The sequence below is a fragment of the Protopterus annectens genome, chromosome 1.part0 (assembly GCF_019279795.1).
Source record: "Protopterus annectens isolate FY-2018-M chromosome 1.part0, PAN1.0, whole genome shotgun sequence".
In the NCBI taxonomy this organism is placed as follows: Eukaryota; Metazoa; Chordata; order Ceratodontiformes; family Protopteridae; genus Protopterus; species Protopterus annectens.
The window spans coordinates 92,946,703-92,972,323 of NC_056725.1; the positions used below are offsets into that span (position 1 = coordinate 92,946,703).

General features: G+C 44.9%; 1 protein-coding gene across 1 annotated transcript in view; it reads left to right on the forward strand.

Moving 5' to 3' along the window:
• The window catches only part of ZC3H4 (zinc finger CCCH-type containing 4), a 589,226-nt gene extending 564,383 nt beyond the window's left edge, over positions 1–24,843 (forward strand). The window contains exon 14 of the mRNA XM_044083867.1: positions 18,943–24,843. Coding sequence (XP_043939802.1) covers positions 18,943–20,402 — 1,460 coding nt within the window. The 3' untranslated portion in view covers positions 20,403–24,843. The remainder of the gene's footprint in view (positions 1–18,942) is intronic.
• The last annotated feature ends 778 nt before the right edge of the window (positions 24,844–25,621 follow it).

Below are 25,621 nucleotides of genomic sequence, written 5' to 3' on the forward strand. Positions count from 1 at the left end.
AAGCAGAAGCAGTTCACAAGTACTGGTCAGCCGACTCCTGAAATTTTAGATGTTAAGTTGTCCATCTCGCCTTCATTCTTGCTGGATGGGTTCGGAGCCGATCCTCGGCTCCGACTCGGCCACTCTAAAAGCTCGAGAGTTGGTTCCACCGGCTCGAGGCTCCCCTTATATCCCACAATGCTAGGCGGTAATACCTGAGATCTCGTTTGCCGCTACAGCGATCGAGGTGTGTTGTTTCTACCGGCTTCAGGTCAGTTCATATAGATTAGTCTATAGTTAATTTAAGTCCCTTTAATTTAGTTTTTACTTGTTATTTACCTTAGTTTAGTGGATTCGGACCTTTCCTACCTGTTTATCCACCCTTTTTTCCTCAAGAACTTATTAGTTCTTCCCTCAGGCCTTCGGGCCCTTCCATCCCCTTATTAGTGGAGTGTATGTGTTTGTAAGGATTTAAAAACTAAATTTAGTAGTTTAATTTTAGTTAACCTTAGTGGATAGTGTAATCTGTGTGTTTGTGTTGTGTGGTGTGGTGGTTACACTTTTTTCCTTAAAATGTCTAAGGATTCAAAGGTCTCAGGCTTCAAGAAGTGTGACTCGTGCTGTCAGAAGATGTCTCTGACAGACGGTCACACTTCTTGTGTGTACTGCCTGGGACCTTTACACCTGCAGGACTCTTGTGCTGTATGCCATGGCTTCAGCCCTAGAGTCCTGCAGGAAAGAAAAAATAAACTTATATTACGAGGCTTATTGAAGCCTGAGGGTCCCCCGACTGTTTCTTCGGGCAAACCCTCCAAGCCTTCTAGGTCGTCGGCTCCAGTCTCTGAGTCGACATCTAAGGCTTCGAAGTCTGCTACAACATCGGCTCCGGCTGGAGCCGATGAGACTCGAACTCTTATTTCTTCGGTTCCCTCGGCTCCGGCCGGAGCCGAGGTGTTGGAAATCACCGAGTCGGCTCCGATAAAATTATCGGAACCGACAACTAGGAAAAGGTCTAGGTCACCGTCTCTTGGCTCCGTTCATTCGGCTCCAGCATCTCCCTTGCTGTCTGAACGGAGCCATAGATCTCACTCCTCTAGGTCGTCGAGACTTTCGGACCATGACCTTCAGAGGGTAGTGAGTCGACTTCTTAAGTCCGAGGCACTGGCCCATATGCTTCAGAGCCCGACTCAGCAGTCGATGCTTAATCCGATTTCTCAAAATATTCCTCCTCCGACTCCTTTGAGTTCGGAGCCGGGGCGTTTCGGACCCGAGACTGTGGCAGCGTCGGAGCCGATACAATTGTCTTCGGCGCCGTCGTCTGCTCCGTTTTCTTCATTGGAAGAATCTCGGCGCCGGACTTCCCTCATCGGCTCCGAGGGGGTGAGTGGCATCGGACCCTTGTCCGACCCCGCTCTCCCTCTCGGTGCTTCGGCGCTGGTGAGTTCGGCTCCGACATCGGCCTCGGAGCCATCACTGTCGGTGCCGAGGGAGGTTTTCAGCTCTTCGGAGCGGAGACCTCTGGCTCTGCCTGACAGGGGTGCTTTCGAGGTCATGCGGAGTGTGTTGGAACCTGGTTCAACTCCACAGTCGGCTCCGTCCGCCCCTCCCTCCTCAGTGCCTCAGGTAATCTCTACTCACTCCCTCTTCCCAGACCGCAGAGAGCCAGCTCCTCAAGAATCCCCTGTGGGGATTTCATCCTCTTCCGAGGCCTCTCCTGAATTGGCAGGAGAGCCCCCTAGGAAGAGAAAGTGCAAGAGGAAGCACATAGACTCACCTGAGTCTGTCACCTCTGACACGGATTTAGAGGATTCTGAAGGTTCCCCGTTCCTCTGAAGATGTCTCCTTTGCAGACATCCTGGAGATCCTAAAACAGAGGGGGAATTGGCCAGCCCTTAACCCTTCGGAGGATGAATCTGTGTATCTTGAGGCGTTCGGCTCTCGCCCTTCCACCTCTTGGGTGTCCCCCCCCTTTGACCCCCTTATGCAAGTGGTAGCAAAAAAGGCTTGGACGGCTCCTGACTCCGTGGACCCCACCCCCAGGAGACCTTCAAAGTTTATTACAGCACCAGCAGACAAACAATTTTTGACTAAAGGAGTTTCTGTGGATGCTATGGTGGTAGCTGCTGCCACCAAGAAGGAACTAGCTGATCCTTCAGTGCCTGTCCATCCTCCTAACAAGGAATCTAGGTCAATGGACAGGTACGGGAAGCGGATGTTTTCATCAGCGACCTTTTCAATGCGTTCGCTGAACTACCTCTGTCATTTCACCCGCCTTCAAAGAGACTTGATCAAGGAAGCGAGTGAGATGTTAAAGGATCCAACAGCTGCGGGTTTTCAGGATAAGATGAACGCTCAGCTGGCAACCCTCAATTCGATAGCTAACTCCTCCATGCGCCTTCTTTCATATGCGGCCGATGGAGCGAGCAGAGCCGCAAGTACAGGTGTGGCCTTACGCCGGCATGCCTGGATGCGGCTATGCAATTTTGCGGATCCCTTTAAGACGTCTTTCACTAATTCCCGTTTGATGGATCGTCCCTTTTTGGTCCTCAAGTGAAAGAAACCTTGACAAGGTGCGAGACGGATGGCAAAACTCTTTCTGCCGTCGGAGTCCGTTTTTCTACTCCTTCTAGGCCTTACCCCAAGGGCCAGAAAAGTGGAAAGATGTGGTTCCGCAAGCAATCTCAAGGGGCTTTGCCTGACGCACAAAGTCGGTTCCCCTCTAGAGGCAGAGGGGGGAACAATAATGGTAGACGTCGCCCTAGAGGCGGGGGGGGGTCCGCAGAACCAGGGCAATCGAGAAACCTTCTCTGATAAGCCCTTTCAGCATCCCTGAGGTGTTGCCCGACTGTCCACCTTCGGAGGCAGTCGGGGGAAGATTATCACTGTACCCAGAAGCCTGGCGATCTCTAACTCAAGACAAGTGGGTACAGTCCATCATTTCCGAAGGCTATTCCATTCCGTTCTTTCGCATTCCAAATCAATCAAAAAAGTCCCTTCCAGATGTTCCACCCGCTCAAAGGGATCAAGCAGCATTAGAAATATCAAAGTTGCTTGCAAAAAGAGCCATTCAGCCAGTTCCAGCAGACCAGCAAGGATCCGGAATCTACTCCAAATTATTTTTGGTTCCAAAGAAAACAGGGGACTGGAGGCCCATTTTGGATCTCAGCATCTTGAACAAGTCTGTCAAGAAAACAAGATTTCGGATGGTCACGTTGCAATCCATCCTACCCCTATTGGGAAAGGAAAACTGGATGTGCTCTATAGACCTCCAGGATGCGTACTATCATATAAAAATGAACAGACGATCCAGGAGATTCCTCCGCTTCAGTCTGGGAACCAGTCATTTTCAATTCAGAGCCCTGCCCTTTGGACTCACCACAGCCCCCCGGGTGTTTACCAAATGCATGGCAGTGGTTGCCTCTCACCTGAGACGTTAGGGATTCCAGGTGTTTCCATACTTAGACGACTGGCTCCTTACAGCTCCCACCAAGCATCTTCTACTACTTGCCAGAGACTACACCTTTCGCATATTTCGAAAGCTAGGTATTTCAATAAATTGCGAAAAGTCTGTTTTGTCGCCTTGTCGTGCTATTACCTTCATAGGCGCAAATCTAGACACAGTCAGCATGTCTGCGAGACTCACAGACCAAAGGATAGCAGACATGCACAAACTAGTCTCTCTTCTTTTCCACAGCAACAGAATCAAAGTCAGATTAGTCCTAAAAGTACTGGGGATTATGGCGGCTGCTATCCCTCTGCTTCTATTAGCCAGATTTCACATGAGAATCTTACAATGGATGCTCTTCACACAATGGTCATACCAACAACTTCCGATGTCCCACACCATTGTGATAACGCAAGCATGCAGGAATCATCTTCTTTGGTGGATTTCTTCCCCTCAGCTCTTCCTAGGAAGACCCTTTGTCCCTCCCCCTCCGGTTGCTACTCTGACAACAGACGCCTCCCTGATCGGGTGGGGGGGCATTATCAGGGCAGGACAGTCCAGGGCATATGGCAACCTTACGAACGCCACTTGCATATAAATGTTCTAGAGATGAGAGCAGAGCTTTTAGCGTTGCAAGCCCTTCAAGATTCTCTTCCGATGGGAACGATAGCAATTCAGACGGACAACATGTCTGTAGTGTGGTATATCAACAAACAAGGCGGAACCAGATCCTACCCCCTATGTCGAGAAGCACTCAGACTGTGGCAATGGGCGATTTCTTCTCAGCGGTTTCTGATAGCAACGCACATCCCCGGGAAGTCCAATCTCATTGCGGACAAATTGAGCAGAGCTATTCTCATGCCTCACGAGTGGTCTCTGAAAAATTCAGTCTTGGAAAAGTTTTTCTGAAGTGGGGCCAGCCTTGCTGCGACCTTTTTGCTACTCCCCAAAACAGCAAGTGCAAAGATTATTTCACCCTCTTTCCTCTACCAGGCCATCCCAGCAGAGACGCTCTAGTCCAAGTTTGGCCCCGGGGACTTCTGTATGCATTTCCTCCTAACCCACTAATTTCTCAAGTGATACAGAAAGCCATCACTCAGAAAGCTTCATTGATCCTCATTGCCCTTACTGGCCTCGACAGGTTTGGTTCCCCTTTCTGCACCATTTTCTGTTGGAGCAACCCTGGCATCTGGACCTAGTTCCAGATCTTTTGACCCATCAGTCGGGTCAGTTACATCGCCCTCCCTCTCTGAACCTCACTGCTTGGTTCCTCCAATTCCAACCTTAGCCAGGCTTCCTCTAATATCTCACTCAGTTCGAGATATTTTAATAGCTTCCCATAAATCCTCCACTCGGAAGATTTATCTTAGTAAGTGGAAACGTTTCTCTTATTGGGCTCAAGGAAGGGACATAGATCCTTTCACTGCTCCCATTCAAACGGTCCTTGATTTCTTAGCCGAACTATTCCACGCAGGTTCGTCTCCTTCTACTCTTAAGGTTCAATTGGCAGCTATTTCTAACTTTCATGTTGGAATCTCAGATTCTGCCATCATGTCTCACAAGCTTTGCAAAGCTTTTTTGAAGGGAGTTTTTCTTCTCAAGCCTCCTGTTAGAAATCCTCCTCCTTCTTGGGACCTTAACTTAGTTCTCACATCTTTGATTCTTCCCCCTTTTGAACCTGCAGCTTCGTGTTCAATGAAATTGCTATCCTGGAAGACACTCTTTTTGGTAGCCATTACTTCGGCTAGAAGAGTCTCGGAGCTTCATGCACTCTGCAGTCGATCCCCTTATCTTTTGTTTCATAAGGATAGGGTATCCTTACGGACCAACCCATCCTTCTTACCCAAAGTAGCCTCTCAGGCAAACCTAAATCAAAACATTGACCTTCCTGTGTTTTTTCCTAACTATTCTAACAGGTCTGAACAGAAATTACATTGGCTAGATGTTCATCGACAATTAAGGTATTATTTGGATAGGACCAAACAGACCAGAAAGGCTGACCAACTGTTTGTTTCTTATGCAGAAGGCAGAAAGGGCCTTCCAGTTTCGAAAGTATCACTCTCCAGATGGCTTACATCCTTGATTTCCTTTGTGTATGAGATTAGGCATCAAAAGTTACCAAACAAACCTAAGGCTCATTCAACTAGAGCCTTGGCTACTTCTATAGCTTTCCAAGACAGGCTGCCTATTGATACGATTTGTGCGGCAGCTACATGGGCTACTCCTCACACTTTCATTTCTCATTATAAGTTGGACTTAGCTTCCAGACACAGAGCTAATTTTGGTTCCACTATACTCAAAAGTCTGTTCCGATAGGCCACCCGGGACAAGGTGCTAGGGACGCGGTCCCATCCAGTAAGAATGAAGGTGAGATGGACAACTTAACATATAGAAGTTATGTTCTTACCATAACGTTCCATGTTAGTTGTCTTCTTCTCGCCTTCTTTCTTGCGTCCCACCCTCCTCCCCCTAGCCTGGGCAGACCTAGAGGAGTTTGATTGTGACCTTTTTTTTTTTCCTACCACCTCTATTTGCATACGTATATACTGTGTTATGTATATATTCCCTCATCAGGTTGTAGGTCACCTTCCTTCTGTCATCTTATAGAGGTGGTTTTCCCCTTTCCAGTGTTTCTGGATTTTCTCCTGGCTGGGCCTAGCTTACAAACGAGATCTGAGGTATTACCGCCTAGCATTGTGGGATATAAGGGGAGCCTCGAGCCGGTGGAACCAACTCTCGAGCTTTTAGAGTGGCCGAGTCGGAGCCGAGGATTGGCTCCGAACCCATCCAGCAAGAAAGAAGGCGAGAAGAAGACAACTAACATGGAACGTTATGGTAAGAACATAACTTCTATTTTTCGAGTTTCAGAACCAAAATCTTCAAAAAAGCTAAGTACCCCGTTGGGGATCCTTTTTCTTGCTCTTAACCAATGTCAGTAAAAGTTAACAATTGTCTTACCTGTGAAAAGCAAATACCTCATAAAGATGTTCATTCATACTACATTCCTTGCCTAGGCCCAGACCACGACGTCCCTCGCTGTCGGTTTTGTGCCATATTCAACCCCCGAACTATTCATTATCTGTCTATTTTTGCAGAAAATTATTTTGGTACTCTGTTTAACTATCCAGAAATGGCTTCGTTAAGCCATCTGACTACCGATAGTCTGAAAAAACGTAAGGATAAAGACAGATACAGACCACATAGATTCAAAACTGCCGACGGCGCTTCCGTTAAGCTAGTCACCAGTACTCAGTGAGGTGCTTTCGCAGCCCGTGATACCTGCTACTTCAGATTCGCAGGCCTCTACTGAGACCCATTCGGAGTCTGGTATGCCGTGAGATGCTTCTTTGACTATGGAACATGTGGATGTCTCTACCTTGGATGGGTCCGGAGCCGCTGTGCAGGCACCGGCTAATGAGGGTGTATTCAGGCCTACAGATTTGCATTTTAAACCGACGCCATCTTCTTCATCAAGGCCTAAAACTCGACCCACGTCTAGAAAACCGATGTCCAAACCGCATGGTCAGGCCCATATGCCTAACAAACAAATGCTTAGAATGGCTGAAGACCTTATTACTTTAATTAGGGGAGGCCAGCCTTCCCCCTCTAAGAGACCTAGGACTGATTTTCCTTCTGATTCTTCTGATCAGGTTTCTGAAATTTCTATTTCGTCTGATTGCCAGGATTTGCCCTTATCTACCTATGAGGATTCTGATGCAAAGGATTCCATTCGCTCTGCTTCCCCTCCAGAGGACTTTTCTTTTGGTGAAGTCTTGCACACTCTTAGGGAGCATTTCCGCTGGGAAAGCCAGGATTACTCTGACTCCAAAAAGAGGCTTAGGGAATTCTTACTCCTCCCACAACACAGGCCTTTAGCTATCCCCCCTATTCTGGACATTGTAGATGATGCCTTTTTGGAATCTAGCCTGGCCCCAGACACTTTACCTCCAGCTCCCAGAAAACCTGACCGGTATTACAGAGTACCTGACTCTCACAAGTTCCTCTTCAAGAATCGTACTGCGGATTCAGAGACCATTTCCCAAGGACCAAAGGGCATTAAGGCTACTTCTGCCCAAAACCCTACCTCCAAGACTGCCTGTTTGGCAACAAAGCAGAAGAAGTCCTTAAAAAGATGGAGGAAAAAGCTAAATCTATGTAAACTGTTAAAGATTTCCTGCAAGTACAGCCTCCTAGATTTAGTAGGCATTGGTCTTCTAAGAATTGGTCCTTTCCAGTCTCTTCCAGGCCTTCTCAGTCCAAATCCAGGAACAGCAGACCACCTAGGTTACAGTCTCAGGCTACACACAGGTCTAAGCATTGGGGGCTCCCACTTCCAAAGCTGGAAGTAGTAAGACACCCCCCTATGGAAAAATGTCACAATGACTTACCCTTCCAAGCCCTGCCCAACTACCTGCTCCCTTAGGGGGAAAGCCCGCCCTGCATGCATAAAACTGGGAACTCATTACCCAGGACAAATGGGTTTTAAATATAGTTTTCCAAGGATACAGATTCCACTTCCACACCTCACCAACCCCAAACGGTTGGTCAGACCTGCCCCCAAATCAGTGGGCAGAGGCTCAACAGCAGGTTGTCTCTCTTCTAAGTATCGGGGCTATTCAACCTGTCCCAGCAGAAGAAAGGAGACAAGGTTTTTACTCTACTTTTCCTGGTACCCAGAAAAGACAGCTCCTGGCGTCCTATCCTGGACCTCTCTATTGTAAACATCTTTTTGGTAATCCCAAAATTCAAAATGCTAACGCTTCAGCAGCTGCTTCCTATGCTAGGCAAAGATGACTGGTTGGCAACCTTACACTTAAAGGAAGCTTACCTGCACATTCTAATAAGGGAATCTTGCAGGAATACCTACGCTTCAGAGCAGACCTCATGCACTATCAGTTCTCTGCACTTCCATTTGGCTTATCTACTGCGCCCAGGATATTCACAAAGTGTCTAGCTCCAGCCATTGCATTTTGCAGGCAGAGAAATATTCAGATATATCCATACCTGGACGATTGTCTGATTCATGCAGAAAGCCAGACATGCTATTAAAACATCTGGCATTTGTAAAGAAACTTCAAACCTCGCTGGGGTACACCATAAACGAATAGAAATCTCATCTCGTACCCTGCCAGCAGATTGTATTCCTGGGAGCAAGCTTGAACACAACTTCCCAGATGGCTTACCTCACACCAGAGAAATAAGTTTGACAGCCTACTTCAAACTACTGGCCACAAAGTCCCAGCTGTCTGCAAGGAAAATTTTGCAAGCCCTGGGGTTCGTGGCCTCTTGCATTCTACTAATTCCATATGCAAGACTGCATATGAGGAAACTACAATGGTATCTAAAAAGTCTATGGTGTCAAAATTTTCAGGACCTGGAATCAATGATTCCTATTATTCCTTGTATAAAGACAGAGTTCCTTTGGTAGGCAGATGCTTGCCACCTCAGCAAGGGGTTCCCTTTCAATCTACCCCCTGCCGCCCAAACCCTGACTACAGACGCATCAGACTACGCATGGGGGGCTCACTTGGCAGAGCAGTGCATTCAGGGCAAATGGAACCTGAGTCAGATGCACTTGCATATCAACCAAAAAGAAATGTTAGCTGTACAGAATTCCCTGACAGCCTTCAAGGACCACATCTTTCCAGGACAGTTATTGGTAAAGACCGACAACACCACAGTTATGTGGTAGATAAACAAGCAGGGGGGAGCCCACTTGTACCCTTTCTGCAGACTAGCCATGGCTCTGTGGAACACAGCCTTGAGCTACCAAGTGCACCTACAATCTCAATCCCTGCCAGGCAAGCTAAATTCACTGGCAGACGACTTAAGCAGAAATCACATGGACCCACACAAATGGAAACTGGAACCAAAAATGTTCAACCTCTTAAACAAATGGGGGACTCCAGAGATAGACCTGTTTGCCTTCCCTAAGAACTACCAATTGGACAAATTCTGCACAAGGACTCCCCACAGTCAAGCTTGGAAAGTGGATGCCCGGTCCTTTACCTGGGAAAGCCTCTTGGTTTATGCCTTCCCCTCTCTGCCTCTCCTCTTGAAGGTTCTGTTAAAGATCAAACAGGACAAATCAAGGACAATTCTTATTGTACCAGACTTTCCTCGCCAGCACTGGTACCCCCTCTTGCGCAGCATGATACTGCTGGATCCATGGCACCTACCTCAGACACCTTCCCTGCTGTCCCAGCAGGCGGGCCAAATTCTGTACCCGCAGCTTCAAACCCTGAACCTTGCAGCCTGGCTAATTCCTTGAGATCTTCAATAGCACCCCTCAGTAAGCAGGTGCTAGAGGTCATTTTGGAAGCAAGAAGACCTAGTTCTAGAAAATGCTATGCTGAAAAGTGGAAAAGACACTGTTCCTGGAGCCAGACCCAGGGTATGGGCACTACGGTGCCCAGTTTACCTCATATTCTTCAGTACTTAACAGAAATGCTCCACAAGGGCCTATCCTTCTCGTCAATTAAGATTAATGCCTCTGCAATTTCAGCACATTATAATACTGAACCACCTCTCTTCTCTCATCCCTTGTTAAAGCAGTTCCTCATAGGGGCTAAAAATTTAAGACCCCCCCCCCCCCCAGGCGAGCCCCTACTCTAGCCTGTCACCTTAACATTGTATTGGAAAAGCTCACTCTCCCTCCATTTGAACCAGCTGCAACTGCAGAGTTGAAATTACTTTCTTGGAAAACAACCTTCCTTCTAGCCATCACTTCAGCAAGAAGAGTGTCTGAATTACAGGCCTTCATGGCAGTGGAGCCCTTCATTATCTTCCATGCAGACAGGGTTTCCCTCAGGACCAATCCTTCCTTTATGCCCAAGGTGGTGTCTAGTGTGGCCCTAAATCAATCCATTCATTTGCCTACCTTTTTTCCTAATCCACAAAACAAAGGAGAACAAATTCTGCACTCTTTGGATGTGCACAGACAACTTAGATTTTATTTGGACAGGACTAAGCCTCTCAGGAAATCTGAACAGCTGCTAGTTGGCTTTACTGTAGGGGCAGAGGGTAAGGCAATTTCACAGCAAACCATTTCTAAATGGATAGCCCATTGCATTCATTTCTGCTATAAGCACCATGGAAAACCTACCCCACAGGGGATAAGATCCCATTCCACCAGGGCTGCATCTACCTCTACAGCCTTTCTCAGAGGAGTTCCTACCAGGGACATCCTAGAAGCTGCTACCTGTAGTGCTGTTCATACCTTCACCAAGCATTACCACGTGCTTATTTTTTTCTAAATCCAGAGCACTTTTGCAGGGCTTAATAGCTGGTCCTAATGCTCTCTAACTTCCTCCCTTCCTTAGCTTTGGGAATCTACCCACATGTAATGACTGCAACAGTGAAACACGAAGAGCATAGTACAGTTGTGTACACTTACCATAAATGTAGATGTTTGAGCGTATTCACTGTTGTAGTCCTGGTTACCCTCCCTCCAGCCCCCTGACTTCTCTTGGCTCTACCTTTCCTTCTTATTTGGTGTATTTGCTTTTTGTTGGAGGTGTAACATAACATATAATTGCTTCCCATTAATGGGGCACCTGACATCTAGGGCAAGAAAAACTGATGTAATGGCGTCTGCTGCATGTTTTATACCCCTAACGATCTGACGTCATGGAAGACGAGGCAGCATCTGACGCAGGAATCCAAGACTTTGATATTCAGGCCGACTGAGGGCTACCTGCAGGCAGATAACCCAAATGTAATGACTGCAACAGTGAATACACTCAACATCTACATTTATGGTAAGTGTACACAACTGTACTTTAACAACTTGGTAGCCAGTAAAGAGCTAATTAAGCAGTTTGAAAAACAAAAAGGCATGCAACTATAAATCATTGGATCTGAAGTAGGAGATTCATTTGTCTGCAACCTGTGGGTTATGGATCCGATATCGGATCCGAACCGGCATGGTTTTCCAGCTATGGATCCGAGCTCTCAGCTCCTCCCCTCACCCATAATGCCCTGCTCTCCCTACATGACCTCAGATCTAGTTTGCCGCGCTGGTGACCAGATTGGTTTTCTTGAGCTCTACAGCTAAGTGGTTTCTAAAGTTTTTTCTAGTGCTAAAATTTAATTTTTTTTGAAAGTTGAGTGAAAGTTTAGGTTTCCCTTTTTGGTAGTTAAACTTGTTTAGTTATATTAGTCTTTTATACTTTGTTTCCCTCCCCTCGCTTGTAGCGTAGTGTGTGTTTGGGCCTGTTGTGTGTCTAGTTTACTTTTACTTTAGTTTAAGTAATCTCTAGGCTCTTAGGATGTCAGAACAACCTAAGGCTATTTTTTCGAAGTGCTCCGAGTGTGGCCATAAGCTTTCCCTTGCTGATGGCCACACTCGGTGCGTTCGATGCCTTGGGGTTGAACACCTCACTTCTGGATGTTCCATTTGTGCAGGGTTCAACCCCAGGGCATTGAAGGAGCGGAGGTCTAAGCTGGTCCTGGCGGGACTTTTGCCCCCGGACTCGGCTCCGACCTCCGCTCCTTCGGGGGGAACCGTGTCTATGGTTCCCTCCTCTCCAGCTCCCCCTCCTCCGCCTGGGACTCAACCGCCCTGTAGTGGTTCGGAGGAGAGGGAAGCTAGAAAGAAGGACCGGAGGGAGAAGCACCATAAGCGGCGGGCCGAGACCTCTGTTTCGGCCCCGCCTGCCAAGCGGGCTTCCCCTCCGGCCTCCTTGTCTGCTGGTTCTCCCCCTCCTCGGCTCCGGTCACCCGTGTGCTTTTCACCGGGACCTGAGGAGGAGGAGACCCGATCTCCGTCGAGGCTATCGAGGAGGCACTCAAGGCCTACCTCGGTAGCCTCATCGAGATCGACCTATAGTTTATCAGATGCTGATCTGGACCGGATGATGAGAAGGTTCATCCAGGCCCAGATGCAGATGGGAGTGCTCTTGCCTCCCCCCCCTCTGGGGGGGAGCTCGACCCCTTTCTTTAAACCAATGGCTCCTTCTCCGACCCGCTACCCGGGTTCGTAGCAGTTGGAGCCGAGCAGCTTCAGAGAAGGGGGTGGGTTGGCGCCGATAGTACTCCGTACTTCGGATCCAACCCTGCCCTCGAGTGCTTCGGATCCGACCTCTCGGAGCCTGGATCCGAGCTTCGGATCCGGGGGGATCAGTGCTCCTTCGGCGCCGTCTGTGTCGGAGCGCACTGTCCCTCGGATCCAGCGCCGGCGCCGCTCCGATCCACTCTCGGATCCGGGGAGCCATTGTCGGATCCTTTGGTCGAGGTCGGCTCCCTTCGGCTTTTGATGTAGTGGAGAGGGCCCTGTTGAGGGTCTCCGGACCCCGGCACTTGCTTCGCTCCGCCCCGCTCCATCTGCACTGGGCCAGGCTTCCACCATCCGCCATTGGGACAGCCCGCTCCTTTGCCCCAAGTCGCTCCTTGGAACAGGTCACTGTTGCAGGAGTCCTCTGACAGCCCCGGAGGATGCCCCCGCAAACATACGTGCAAAAGGAGGCACATTGACTCCCCGAGTCTCTCACAGAAGACACGGACTTGGAGGAAGGGGAAGGCTCCCCAAGATCACCCCCTGAGGATTTCTCATTTGGAGACATCATGGAAATGCTCTGCATAAGGGGGGGGGTCTGCCCCCAAGTCTTCCTCGGACGAGTCCGTGTTCTTGGAGGCATTTGAAGCGGGCCCATCTACCTCTTGGGTGTCCCCTCCTGCCGACCCCCTGGTGGACCTCATTACCACCAGGGCGTGGAAGGAACCGGACACCGTGGAGCCAATCCCAAAAAGGCCCGACCGTATACTCAGTCCCCCGGCTGACCGTGCCCATTGGAGTAAGGGGCCTCCGGTAGATGCCATGTTGACAGCGGCTGCCACCAAGAGGGAACTTGCTCAGGAGAGTCCCTCAGTCCATCCCCCAAGCAAGGAGTCTCGGATGATGGACCGCTTGGGGAAGCGGATGTTTAGTTCAGCGACCTTTTCAGTAAGAGCGCTGAACTACCTGGCACATGTGATTAGGATGTAGCGCGATCTTATTAAAGAATATGCTGCATCCCCCCCAGAGTCCATGTCGGAGGAGGACAAAGTCTTGCACTCCACCCGTATGGCCACTCTCAGGTCCGTCACTAATACCTCTATGCGGTTACTGTCCCACGCTACGGAAGGTGCCGCTAGAGCCGCAGGGGCAGTCCTAGTCACTAGACGTCAGGCCTGGCTCCGTCATTGCGATTTCACGGAGCCCTTCAAGGCGTCATTTGCAAACGCCCCCTTCGATGGTTCTGCCCTCTTTGGCAAAACTGTTCGCGATACCTTGACCCAGAGCGAAAAGGACGGGAAGACGCTGTCTGCCATTGGAATCCGCTTCTCTGTGCCCCAGAGGCCCTATTCTAGGAACCAAAAGGGCCAGAAGAAGATGTGGTTCCGGAAGTCGCAGCAATCCCAGCCCGCTCCGGACAACCAGTCCTTCCGTGGCAGAGGAGGACAGGGAGGACGCCGCCCCAGGGGCAGAGGGGCTCCCAGGAACTTCGGGTCCAGAGAACCCTTCTCTGAACGGCCCGCGCAGCAGCCCTGAAGGGTTGCCCGGCTGCTCCACTCTGGAGGCAGTCGGGGGACGTTTTTCGAAGCACCTAGCGGCATGGGAGTCCATAACATCAGACCGCCGGGTCCTCCAAATCATATCCAGAGGATACCGTATCCCATTTCGTCACATGCCAAAATTGAATTACCTCCCCGACGTTCCACCCGGTCAGTGGGAGGCCGCTTGAGCAGAAATTGGCCGTCTGCTAAAGAAAAGAGCCATCCAGCCCGTCCCCCAAGACCAGGGTTCTACTCCAGGTTCTTTTTAGTGCCAAAAAAGACGGGGGATCTAAGACCAATTTTAGACCTTTCACTCTTGAACCTGACAGTTCCCAAAGAGAAATTCCGAATGGTTACGTTGCAGTCTATTCTCCCCCTTCTGGGAGAAAATCACTGGATGTGCTCCATAGACCTCAAGGATGCGTACTACCATATACTAATGGACAGGCGCTCCAGGAGGTTTCTCCGCTTCCGGCTGGGAGCCAGTCACTACCAATTCCGGGTCCTTCCCTTTGGTCTCACCACAGCCCCCAGGGTGTTCACCAAAGTATTAGCAGTGGTAGCGGCCCACCTGAGGCTTCAGGGGGTGCAGGTCTTTCCCTACCTGGACGACTGGCTTCTCACCGCCCCAACAAGGCATCTACTACTATTGGCGCGAGACTCCTTTCTCCATCTTGCTCCCTGTCTGGGCATCACAATAAACACAGAAAAATCCAACCTGGCACCCACGCAGTTCATAGATTTTATAGGTGCCAGGTTAGACACGAGGAGATTAAGAGCCTTCCTCACTGCGGACAGAATTCAAAATCTGCAGCTCCAGGTGCGGGCCATTCTCCACTCAAGCTCAGTTCTGGCGGAGTTGGTCCTGAGGGCCCTAGGGTCCATGGCGGCAGCAATAGCGCTTCTTCCTCTCGCCAGGTTCAATATGCGCATCCTTCAATGGACACTCCTAGTTCAGTGGTTGTATCTTGCTCTTCCTATGCATCATCCCATTGCGATCAGCAAGGCTTGCAAGCGGTCCCTCCTGTGGTGGCTACACTCTCCAGATCTCCACGGAGGCCGCCCCTTTTGTGCTTCTCCTCTCGCCACGGTGACCACGGACGCCTCCGCCTCGGTGGGGGCATTTTGCAGGCCGGACGGTCCAAGGCACGTGGAACGATTCAGAGACCTTACTGCATATCAACGTTCTAGAGATGAGAGCAGTGCTCTTAGCGTGCTAGCACTTCAGACCTTTCTTCCCTTGGGAACAATTGCGATTCAATCGGACAACATGTCTGTTGTCTGGTATATCAACAAGCAAGGAGGAACCAGGTCTTACCCTCTTTGTCGAGAAGCCATGAGAGTGTGGGAATGGGCAATCTCCACCAACCGCTTTCTCATAGCAACACATATTCCGGGTCGGTCCAACATCCTTGCGGACAAACTCAGTCGCACCATTCTCACCCCTTACGAGTGGTCTCTCAATACTCAGGTAGCGGAACGCATCTTCGCACGGTGGGGAACTCCTTGTTGCGATCTTTTTGCGTCTCCCTCAAACACCAAGTGCGACAGTTTTTTCGCTCTAATACCTCCTCCCAGAGGTACCCCAAGAGACGCTCTGGTGCATGCTTGGCCACCCGGTCTTCTTTATGCTTACCCCCCCTTGCCTATGATGCTCCAAGTTCTTCAGAAAGCCTCTCGGTTGGGGTGCAGAATGATTCTCATTGCCCCATTTTGGCCTTGACAGATCTGGTTCCCTTTCCTAAGGTCTCACTCAGTGAATCCTCCTTGGATTCTAGATCCCATTCCGGATCTGATATCTCATCCATCCCGCTTATCACCCCCCGAATCTGGACAACCTGAAGCTGACCACTTGGCTGCTCCAGTTCCACTCCTGATCAGGACTCCCGGTATTTCGTCCCCTGTTAAGGCCATCCTGGTGGCGGCTCATAAACCATCCACTAGGAAAGTTTACCGCAGTAAGTGGAAACGATTCTCCTTGTGGGCGGAGCGGCAAGGCCTAAACCCCTTCACAGTTCCCCTTCCTCTGGTGCTTGACTTCTTAACCACTCTTTTTAATGATGGTGCCAGCAGTTCCATGGTCAAAGTACAACTTGCGGCAATTTCTCATTATCATATTGGTCATGACTCCAGTCCACTGATGTCTGCCAAATTGTGTAAGATTTTCCTAAAAGGTACTTTCCTTCTCAGGCCCCCTGTAAAGCAAGTGGTTCCTCCTTGGGACCTTTCTTTGGTCCTCCAGGCCTTGACCGCTCCCCCCTTCGAACCGGCGGCTACGGTAGATCTGAAATTTTTATCTTTCAAGACGGCCTTTTTAGTAGCCATTACCTCGGCCAAGAGAGTCTCAGAACTTCAAGCCTTATCAGCCAAGCCTCCTTACTTGGTCTTTCATCCGGACCGTGTATACCTCAGGACCAACCCGTCCTTTCTTCCTAAGGTAGCTTCTGAAACAAACATTAATCAATCCATTAACCTCCCTGTTTTCTTTCCTAAATACCAAAACAAGGGTGAATACAAGCTTCATTCCTTAGATGTTCACAGGCAACTTAGATTTTATCTAAACAGGATGGCTGGTCATAGGCAATCCGACCAGTTGTTTATTTCCTTTGCTAAATTTAATTTGGGCAAGCCAATTTCTAAAGTCTCATTATCTCGCTGGATTTCACAGTGCATCTTATTGGCTTATCAAGCTTCTGGAAGGCCCGCACCGGAGGATGTACATGCCCATTCAACCCGGTCAATTTCTACCTCAGCGGCCTTTAAGGCTAGGATTCCTCTAGATGATATTTGTTCAGCAGCCACTTGGGCTTCATCTCCTTTATTTCCACTACCTGTTGGATTATATCACATAGGGGTAGATATCCTTTGCTCAGCGGTGCTCCGGAATATCCTTCCATGATGGCCGCCCAAGATTCAGGTAGCTGGGGACTCTGTCCCACAGGTTGCAGACAAATGAATCTCCTACTTCAGATTTAGAAGTTATGTACTCACCATAATGTTCCATCTGAGTAGGTGTATTCATTTGTCTGCAACCATCCCGCCCTCCTATCCCCCTGGCCTTTTTCAGTTTCCTGCATATTATGTGTTACCCTTTTCGGGTATTCATGCTGTTGGCAAACTCGATCTGAGGTCATGCAGGGAGAGCAGGGCATTATGGGTGAGGGGAGGAGCTGAGAGCTCGGATCCATAGCTGGAAAACCATGCCGGTTCGGATCCGATATCAGATCCATAACCCACAGGTTGCAGACAAATGAATACACCTACTCAGATGGAACGTTATGGTGAGTACATAACTTCTAATTTATGACAGTTTGTGTTATCCATTAGTTTGACAGTTTATATCTTGGACATTGTAGTAAACTAAAGCTAGTACCTAAGGACCTGTCATTGTTCAGATGGCCTTAAACTTGAACTTAAAATATTCTTATGAGACGCAATGAATCGGCTATTTGTAAGTTAAGAGGAGAAATACAGCAGTTGGATGACCACCTTAACTAATTTTATGAATTTGAACATAAGAAATCTGAGTATCAGGCCGTGTTTGGTGCAATTGAATATATATTCCTATTCACCCTGTTTTCAAGAAGTTTTTACATTTCTCTGTTTTGCCCTTTGGCCTCTCTACTGTCCCAGTGGTATTCATAAAATGCCTAGCTCCTGTGATTGCCTTCTGCAGGCTGCAAGGCATTCAAATTTTTCCTTATCCAGACGACCTCTTGCTTCAGGTGCTTTCTCCCAGTTGCCTGTTACAAGATCTGGAGTTTACCATATCTCTTCTCCAAAGTCTGAGGTTCACTCTCAACTTTCAGAAATCTGACCTGGCTCCCTCTCAGGATCGTGTGCATCTGGGTTGCAGGATTCAGGCAGTGCCAATGTTGGTCTGTCTTCCAACTCCAGAAGTTCTCTCCTTGACAGCTTTCTTACTGTCTCTTCTTCTTCTGTCTGCTATTCCAGCCAGAGTGTTTCTTCAAGCCCTGGGATTCATGGCCTCTAATATTGCAATGCTCCCTCTTGCCAGACTGCACATGCATAAGCTTCAGTGGTACTTCAAGTCAGTTTGGCTTCAGCATTGCCACCATTTGGATTACACTTGCGCCTCTTCCTTGTCTAAAGCAGGAATTCGAGCAGCTAATAAAATATATGTAAATCTAAGTACAGTCCCTTAAAATGTTAACTATATGAATGTGAAATAATATGTGTTTTAAAAGTTTACAACTTTAAGGCTTTCTTCTTTGAGATAGGTATCAGAGAGGTGCCTTAAAGAAGAAAGACTTTGTAAACTTTTAAACATACATTATATTTAAGTAAATCTCTGTTTTAAATTTTTTTCATTGGTCATTTGGTATTTTTGGTTTGTTTTAAAGGTTTTATATCTTTAAGAAAATTTGCTTTTAAACACTATTTTAATTCAGACTTTTTTCATACATATTTTTTCATGGTAAATTCGTGTTTGTTTTTTTGTATTCAAGTTGTCTTTGTATATATGTATATGTTTACTTTAAGACCACACTACATACATTTATTGTGGTTTTTAACAGTTTGGCACTTTAAATTATAGTTAGACCTATTAATTAAGTGATTATTCAATTAAACGGATCTGTTTTAACATTATAAAAGCTTAAACTACATGATATGAATTCTGATGAGGTCTGCTGTTAATAACAGACAAAAAGCTCATTGTATAATAAAAGCTTAAATAGTGCTTCTGTTGTGGTTTTTATATACTTATTAAAGGATTTTCCCTTTCTGGAGTTGGTTTGCATTGTGGTGAGGTGGAAATTGACTGTTATATTTGGATATGTGTTTTTTTCTTTTCCATGTCTGTGCTGTGTTCCTGCCTGTTTTTACAAGTATTAACTACTAGAAAAACAAAAACATTTACGTTACAGTTATAGTCTGAAATATCTCAGATGTCTGTAACACTGAAGTAATTTGATCTGAAAATTTATTTTTGATTTCTTATCTTGTTCTTTTTTTCATAGGTGATACTGGAAATTGGTATTCTAGTGATGAAGAGGATGGTGGAAGCAGTGTGACATCTATATTGAAAACACTTAGACAGCAAACCACTGGCAAATCACATCAGGTTCATGGGGAATCGAATAACAGTGCTGCCATACAGGGGCCAGGGGATCCTCGTAATCAGAAAGTTTACAATACAGCAGGCGGCAGACCTGCTGATCCTCGCCTTTCAAGAGATCCTAGACTCGCTAGAAATGCAGACAGTTCCATTACAGACTCTTCTCCTTGTGATCCCAGATTGGCTCGTCACATTCCCTCCCAGAAGCAAGATAATATTCATTCCACTGGTACTGCAACTGCTGCCACTCAGAAAACTGTATCTGTTGTTGTTGATGATGATGAAGGAGAAAGAGCTTTGAGAGATAAGCCAGTCAATATCCCTTTAGAGCCACAGCCAGGACATGCCTTGAGGGACCCTAGGTCACTGCTTCAGCAATTTAGTCATATCAAAAAGGATGTTGTCTTAAACAAACCTGGTTTTGCCAAAACTGTACTCTGGAGTCCAGAGGATCTCATCCCGCTGCCTGTTCCAAAGCAAGACTTTATTCCCCTACCAGCCAACTTTCAACAGTCATCCTCTCTTGATCCTCGGTTAAATCGTCCTCAGCAAACAGGGCCATCTGATCCACGGCAGCGAAGTACAGCTGTACCGCCTGAATCTAGTGGATCTACTTCAGCTAGCAACCTTCCCGATTTTGAGTTGTTGTCTAGAATACTTAAGACTGTCAGTGCAGGGTCATCTTCAGGAGCTACACCACCTGATAAACAAACTAATCCTAGAACACGAAAACTTCCAGCTGATCCTAGGCTTCAGAGGTCCTTGGAAATAGTTAATTCTAAAACTGTGAAGCTTGCAGATGCTGCTTTGTCTCCCACAGGAAGCCCTGGGAATGATGCAACACCTGCCACAGCTCCCTATGATCCTAGACTGCTTACAGCTGGTGGACTGAGTAAAGGTGCTGCTCAAAGTAGTATGCTGAGTGGTATCAGTTTGTATGACCCAAGAACTCAGAGCTCAAGTGTCAAGAGCACAGACTCTTCCAGTGAGGGAAGCATGCAGCCTAAAGGACTGGACGTCAATAAACCTAGTAAGCAAAAGGAGCCTCCTTTTGTACGAAAGTCTGCACTAGATCACCCAGAAACTGAAAAACCAAGTTCAGACTCAACAACAGACCGCTATAACAGCTACAACAGACCTCGCCCAAAGACTGTAGCAAGCCCTTCACAAGAGACTATGCAGCCTGGTGTACACAATCTCCCTGTTCCTTCTCTCTTTGGAATAGTAAAGCAGACTACAAAACCAGGTTCTTCAAGCCCCTTTGCAGGTAACAGTCCAGCCCAAGAGACTGAGCAGGATGCTGGGTCCTTAAAAGATGTTTTTAAAGGATTTGATCCTACAGCATCCCCATTCTGTCAATAGTATTATTAGAACTTTTGTTATGTATCATATTTAATAGCACAGTGTTGATAACCATTTTTATGTCAGTGCTTATGTTAAATCTTTAACCTTGTATATAAGTTCATGTTCCAAATGTCAGTGTATTAAATATATTTAATTTTGTATTTTGTAATGATTTATCATTTGTCATTTTGTGGTTACAATTTTTTAAACCTGTTCACAAACAGACTTTTTAGTCTTGCTATGTTGCAGTCACCATTCAGTTCAAAATCATTGTAAACAAAATGTTATAAGTACTGCTGCATATGGTTAAACATATTTTTTCAGTGGTTTCTCCTGTACAATGATCATTTTTCTATGTATTCTGTCCACCAGTACCCCACAACTATATAACCTTTTCCAGTTGCATTTAATAGGCAACATAGAAAGTAAGAATTGTAACTGCTGTGTGGTGCAATGTTAATTCATTTTAAAGTAGTTACGTCATTCTTCAAGTACTGAACCATGGTGCAGTGGAAGTGTCAATCATTAAGTCCTTTACAGCTCCCTCATTCATTTCTGCTTCAGTGGTCTTCAGAATTATCTTGTTTTTTGCAGTCATTTTATGCTTCATGCTTGCCAATACAAATATGAGAGCTTGAAATTCTTTGGAAAGGTTTGGACTAGAATATGATCAGTACATGTCAGTGTTTACTGTCTGCATTTTTGTTAGGACCTCAGCACTAATTATGTAACTAGGCAGACTCAATGTATGCCATCATACACACTTTCTAAATTGTATTTTTTTTTTCAGGATCCTGACTGTGATCATTCAGTCAGGAACCCCTCAATCAGCTCTGTAATATTTAATTGCAGATTGAGCAGCAGAATTAAGTTTCTAAACGTACACTGTCTGGGGTTGGGATAGCTACATTATAGAGATGGTGTATCGTTCCAAAAATCCTAGCTACATCCCTGCTCCATACCTTTTTGATTATTATACAGCTGTTTCAGTCAGGTTACTTGCCTATTTTGTCAGATGTGTTATCGCTGCAAAATGGATACTGCGTCAGATCATTCACTTAGGTGTTTTTTTTCCCTAATAAAACTTTAAATTGATTATTTTTCTGTAAACTCTGGCTTTAGACAGTTGGCAAATAGTTATTTTTTCATGACAGCCTTTCTAAAGTTTCCTTATAGGTATTCTTTATTCTACATGTGACGACCAATAGCGGTGACTAGTTTTGTAGTCCATTTGTGATGGATACTTGTTTTTGTAGTAATGTATCAGTATGTCTACTTTCTTGTAGCTATGTTGCATTGTAGCCACATGTAAAGCAGCTAAAACAAATACTGGGCTCAGTTACAAATGACATACAATGTTTTTTTGTAATATGCAGTGTGAAATACATTTAAAATTTTGCCAGTTGCTTTGCTGTATAGTCTAAGCATGTAACCCAACTCTTCATACTGCTTATTGCATCTGAGATTACAATAAATACAGACAAAGTAATTTGAGATGAAACCATGGGAATTATTTTCATCATGTATATATATAGATTGTAAAGCAGCTTCACTTCTGTTTTACATAAAATTAAGATTTTTGTTAACCAATAGTACAGATTATTCTGAAAAGAAAAAGAATGTAGACAATCCTTCTGTCAATAGCAGGATCATGGCTTTGAATGGAAATGATAAAAAAACAAATACCATATTGCTTAAGTATTTTCATGATTATGTTTAGTTTACAGACATAGTTTAGACAGTAAAATTTGCCCACTTGTTGGAGTTAAGTTGTGAGCATTATGTTTATGATGGTTACCAGATAGTTTTAAAACAGATGTTTTGTAAAAAGACTTCTGAGGTAAAGGGTAATCAAATGCTGTCTGAGGCAGGGACGATTAAGTATGTCAGACTGTCATACTTACTTGGACTTAAATGCATTATTTCTTCTGCTTAGCAGTGGTCAGGGGGCAATACAGAGACTGTATTGGAGAGAGAGCTTAACATCACCACTTGTCATTAATGTCTTTGCCTGTTTCTGCATGTTTACAGGTCTTTGGTCTTGGCAATTTATAGGGCTTAAAGTGTTCTTGAAATGTTTTTTTCTTGGATTTTGAAGCTGTTAACCTGACAAGCCCTACAGCATCTGATGTAGTGCTGACATCTGTTTTTTCCCCCCATTGAACAGAAAGTCAGGTCTAGTAGGGTAAGGGGAGACTTAGCCCAGAGGTGCCAGTGGAGGGGAGGATAGGCCAGTAAATCACTGACTAGTCATGTGGGGCAAGAGGCTATCTGCTTTGTGCTTGCAAGTTTCTGAAGTGTATTTAAATAGACTGCATTAAGCTTGTGTCCTCTTACTTTGCCAGTAACTCTGATCATTACCCACTGCATGTAATGCAGAACACTGCCAACATTTTTTTTCATTACAAGTAGGTGAGGGTGATGCAAACCATTAGAATTCACATCAGTTGAATTTGGTGGTAAGACTCCTCAATTAACCAAACTTACAAAAACTGCACTGCTTGCACTTCATTCTAATTGTTGTATCCAGCCTCAAACAGTATTGATGTATGCATACAATGAATGTAAAACTTGTTTTATTAGTTTGGAAAGAATTTCATTTGAAATGCAGTACAGAAATAAGTATTTTGATTTGTAGTACAGTTTGTTTATGGAGTAATGTCAACAGTAGTTGAAAGCTGTTTAAAACAATGTACAGTATGAATATTAACACTCCCATTTATAAAATTAAATGCACAAATACTGTGTTAAGCTAAAATAACCTCTTGTACATCTGATCACCTGTAGGTTCATGCCAAGAAATATTACTTTGTAGAAGTAAAATAGACTTAAGTGCATTTTTGTTTTATGGAATGCCTCTTACAGCCCAGTGGAAGTGTCGCTGTTTTCACTACTGCACATTTTGTAAGCACCTGAAGTACTTAAAAAAGTTTCAAGTACTTTGATGATTGGCACTTAAGAGTAAAATACAGGTGTAAACTAATGTATTTGTAATAAATATCCTGTAAATTTATTAATAGAATGTCCTTGTATGCTGCTGTTGACCAGCTGAAATTGCAGTTCGAATCCATTAGTGTAAATATTTCTGCAGTGCACTATTCTTTTTATTTGTTTCTGCTGTGCTGTATTTTTGTATGTTTGTACATTTTAAAAGCATACACTATATTCATCTTTAAACAAGCTAAAAATCACTTAAATATGAAAGTGTTCATGGGTAGTATACATCTTATTTTTCAGGTGTACTTAATTTGAAAGTGACAGTGAATATGGGCAAATAACAGCCATTGACTTTTTACAATGTAAGATCCTCAGAGCAAAAATGCAGTAAAAAAGTAGAGGTTTCCCCTGGAAGGCCTTTAACAGTAATATGAAGTATCAAAGAACTTTAAAACATGCACATATTCCTGCAGTGTGTTATTGGAATGTGACTTTTTTATTTGCAGCTTTCGTTATCCTTTGTTTTTATTCTTAGTTTACTCAAATCATGTGCTTAGCTTCCTTTGAAGTGTCTTTCAGACACATTGCACACTAGTTAATGGTATCCCACAGGAGAATAGTAGATAAATGTTGGCATTCTTACTCTGTAGTACACACTATTGAATTAGACTAGGTACCACCTATCATCTCTTACCAGTTTATTTAACATACGGAAGAGTTTGTGCACATCTGTGTTCACAAACATTTTTAATTTTTTTCTCTGTGCTACCTTTCCAGCAGTAGATTCCCAGTGCTTCAATTGTAATTGAATTATAGCAAAAGTGCTGAATTTGTAAAGCCTGTGGGATGGCTAAATGATGTAATTCTTGAGTTAATTTATAGATCATCTTAAGAATTGTTTCCCCAAAGAAGACTGCAGTTTTGTATTGTCTTCTCACATAGAATTGTGTTTTAGATATGTCCACTAAACGTTATTCTGAATTGATCACTACCAGTCCATCAGTGGCAGTGAGCATTTGCCTTCCAGCATACCACTTTAGGAAATCCAACATATCATTTTGGATAACTTGTTTGAATTCTTGGTATTCTTCCACTCTGAGGAACATGTTTAGAAATCCAGACTACATGCTGTTAAATAATGTTTTAGAAATACCTTAGAATACTAATTTATACATATGAAAACATTTATGTTAAAAGAAATGAAAAAATAAAATAGTTGCAAATTCAGTACGGTAATTGTATTCCAGACTTGCAACAAATATATTTTTTTCATCAAGGAAAAGCTTAAACTGTACTTCAAGAAGTTATATTAAAATGTGTAAATACTGTTATTAAACAAGTTCAAGTCACTATTAATGCAAATATGTAAATACTGCGTTATTTTTTACATTTAAATGTTATGTTGCATGGGTCTTTATTTGTAATACATCTGTCTTCCAGAAATTTGTCAGTACATTTCTGCTATGTGACCTTTCATCATTGTATTACTGCTATTAAAGAATGCAGTTGTTTTAAACTGTAATGCTGTTTTGTGCTTAGTTATTTGTCAAAAGTCTGTTTTGATTTGTCTGGTGTCTGTGTGGTGTCTAAGTAACTTGCTCAGTATGTTTTGACTTGGTGTAAACTAGTCTTATGACTTGATTTACAAATACAAACATCCATCACTTCATTTAAAGCAAACAATTTTCTTGTGAATGGGACAACATAGTTTTCAGTGATTGAAATTGATCCTGTTGAGGAGTAAAATTAATAGCATATTACTAGAAGCAGTTTTAGTGTTTATCTTACAGCATTAAAGGTAATGTGTTTTTCAAATTTCTTGAATAGTGTATAGTTGTAAATGCGTACAAGTTCATCCTTGTTCTGTGCATTTTTTCTAAAACTGTTAAACTGAGATTTTTTCTGACTCCCCTTAAGAGAAGTAAGACTGCAGATAAAATCTGATTATCACTTCATGAAGTTGTCACAGTTTCAGATGATTTCAGTATGACCATAACTGTGACCTTGCTGGCCAAATTTCAAACAGTTTTACAGGATAGTATTGTTCCATTCTGAATTTCTTTGCATCAGGATTTTTTTTACCTGCCTCATTAGAAAAGAGTTATTGATTTGTTTTTTGAAAAACTGTGTTCACTGTTTAAAGCCCTTTTTCTTAGAGTACATGGCTAAGATCACAAAAATCTTCCTAAGGATGTCAATTGTCAAATTCCTAATGATCCCCTTGATAAGGAGGTATTATTTGGAACCTCATCAGCCGAAGTTTTGAAGAGCTTTGATGAGATGGTAAATTGATCCAAGAG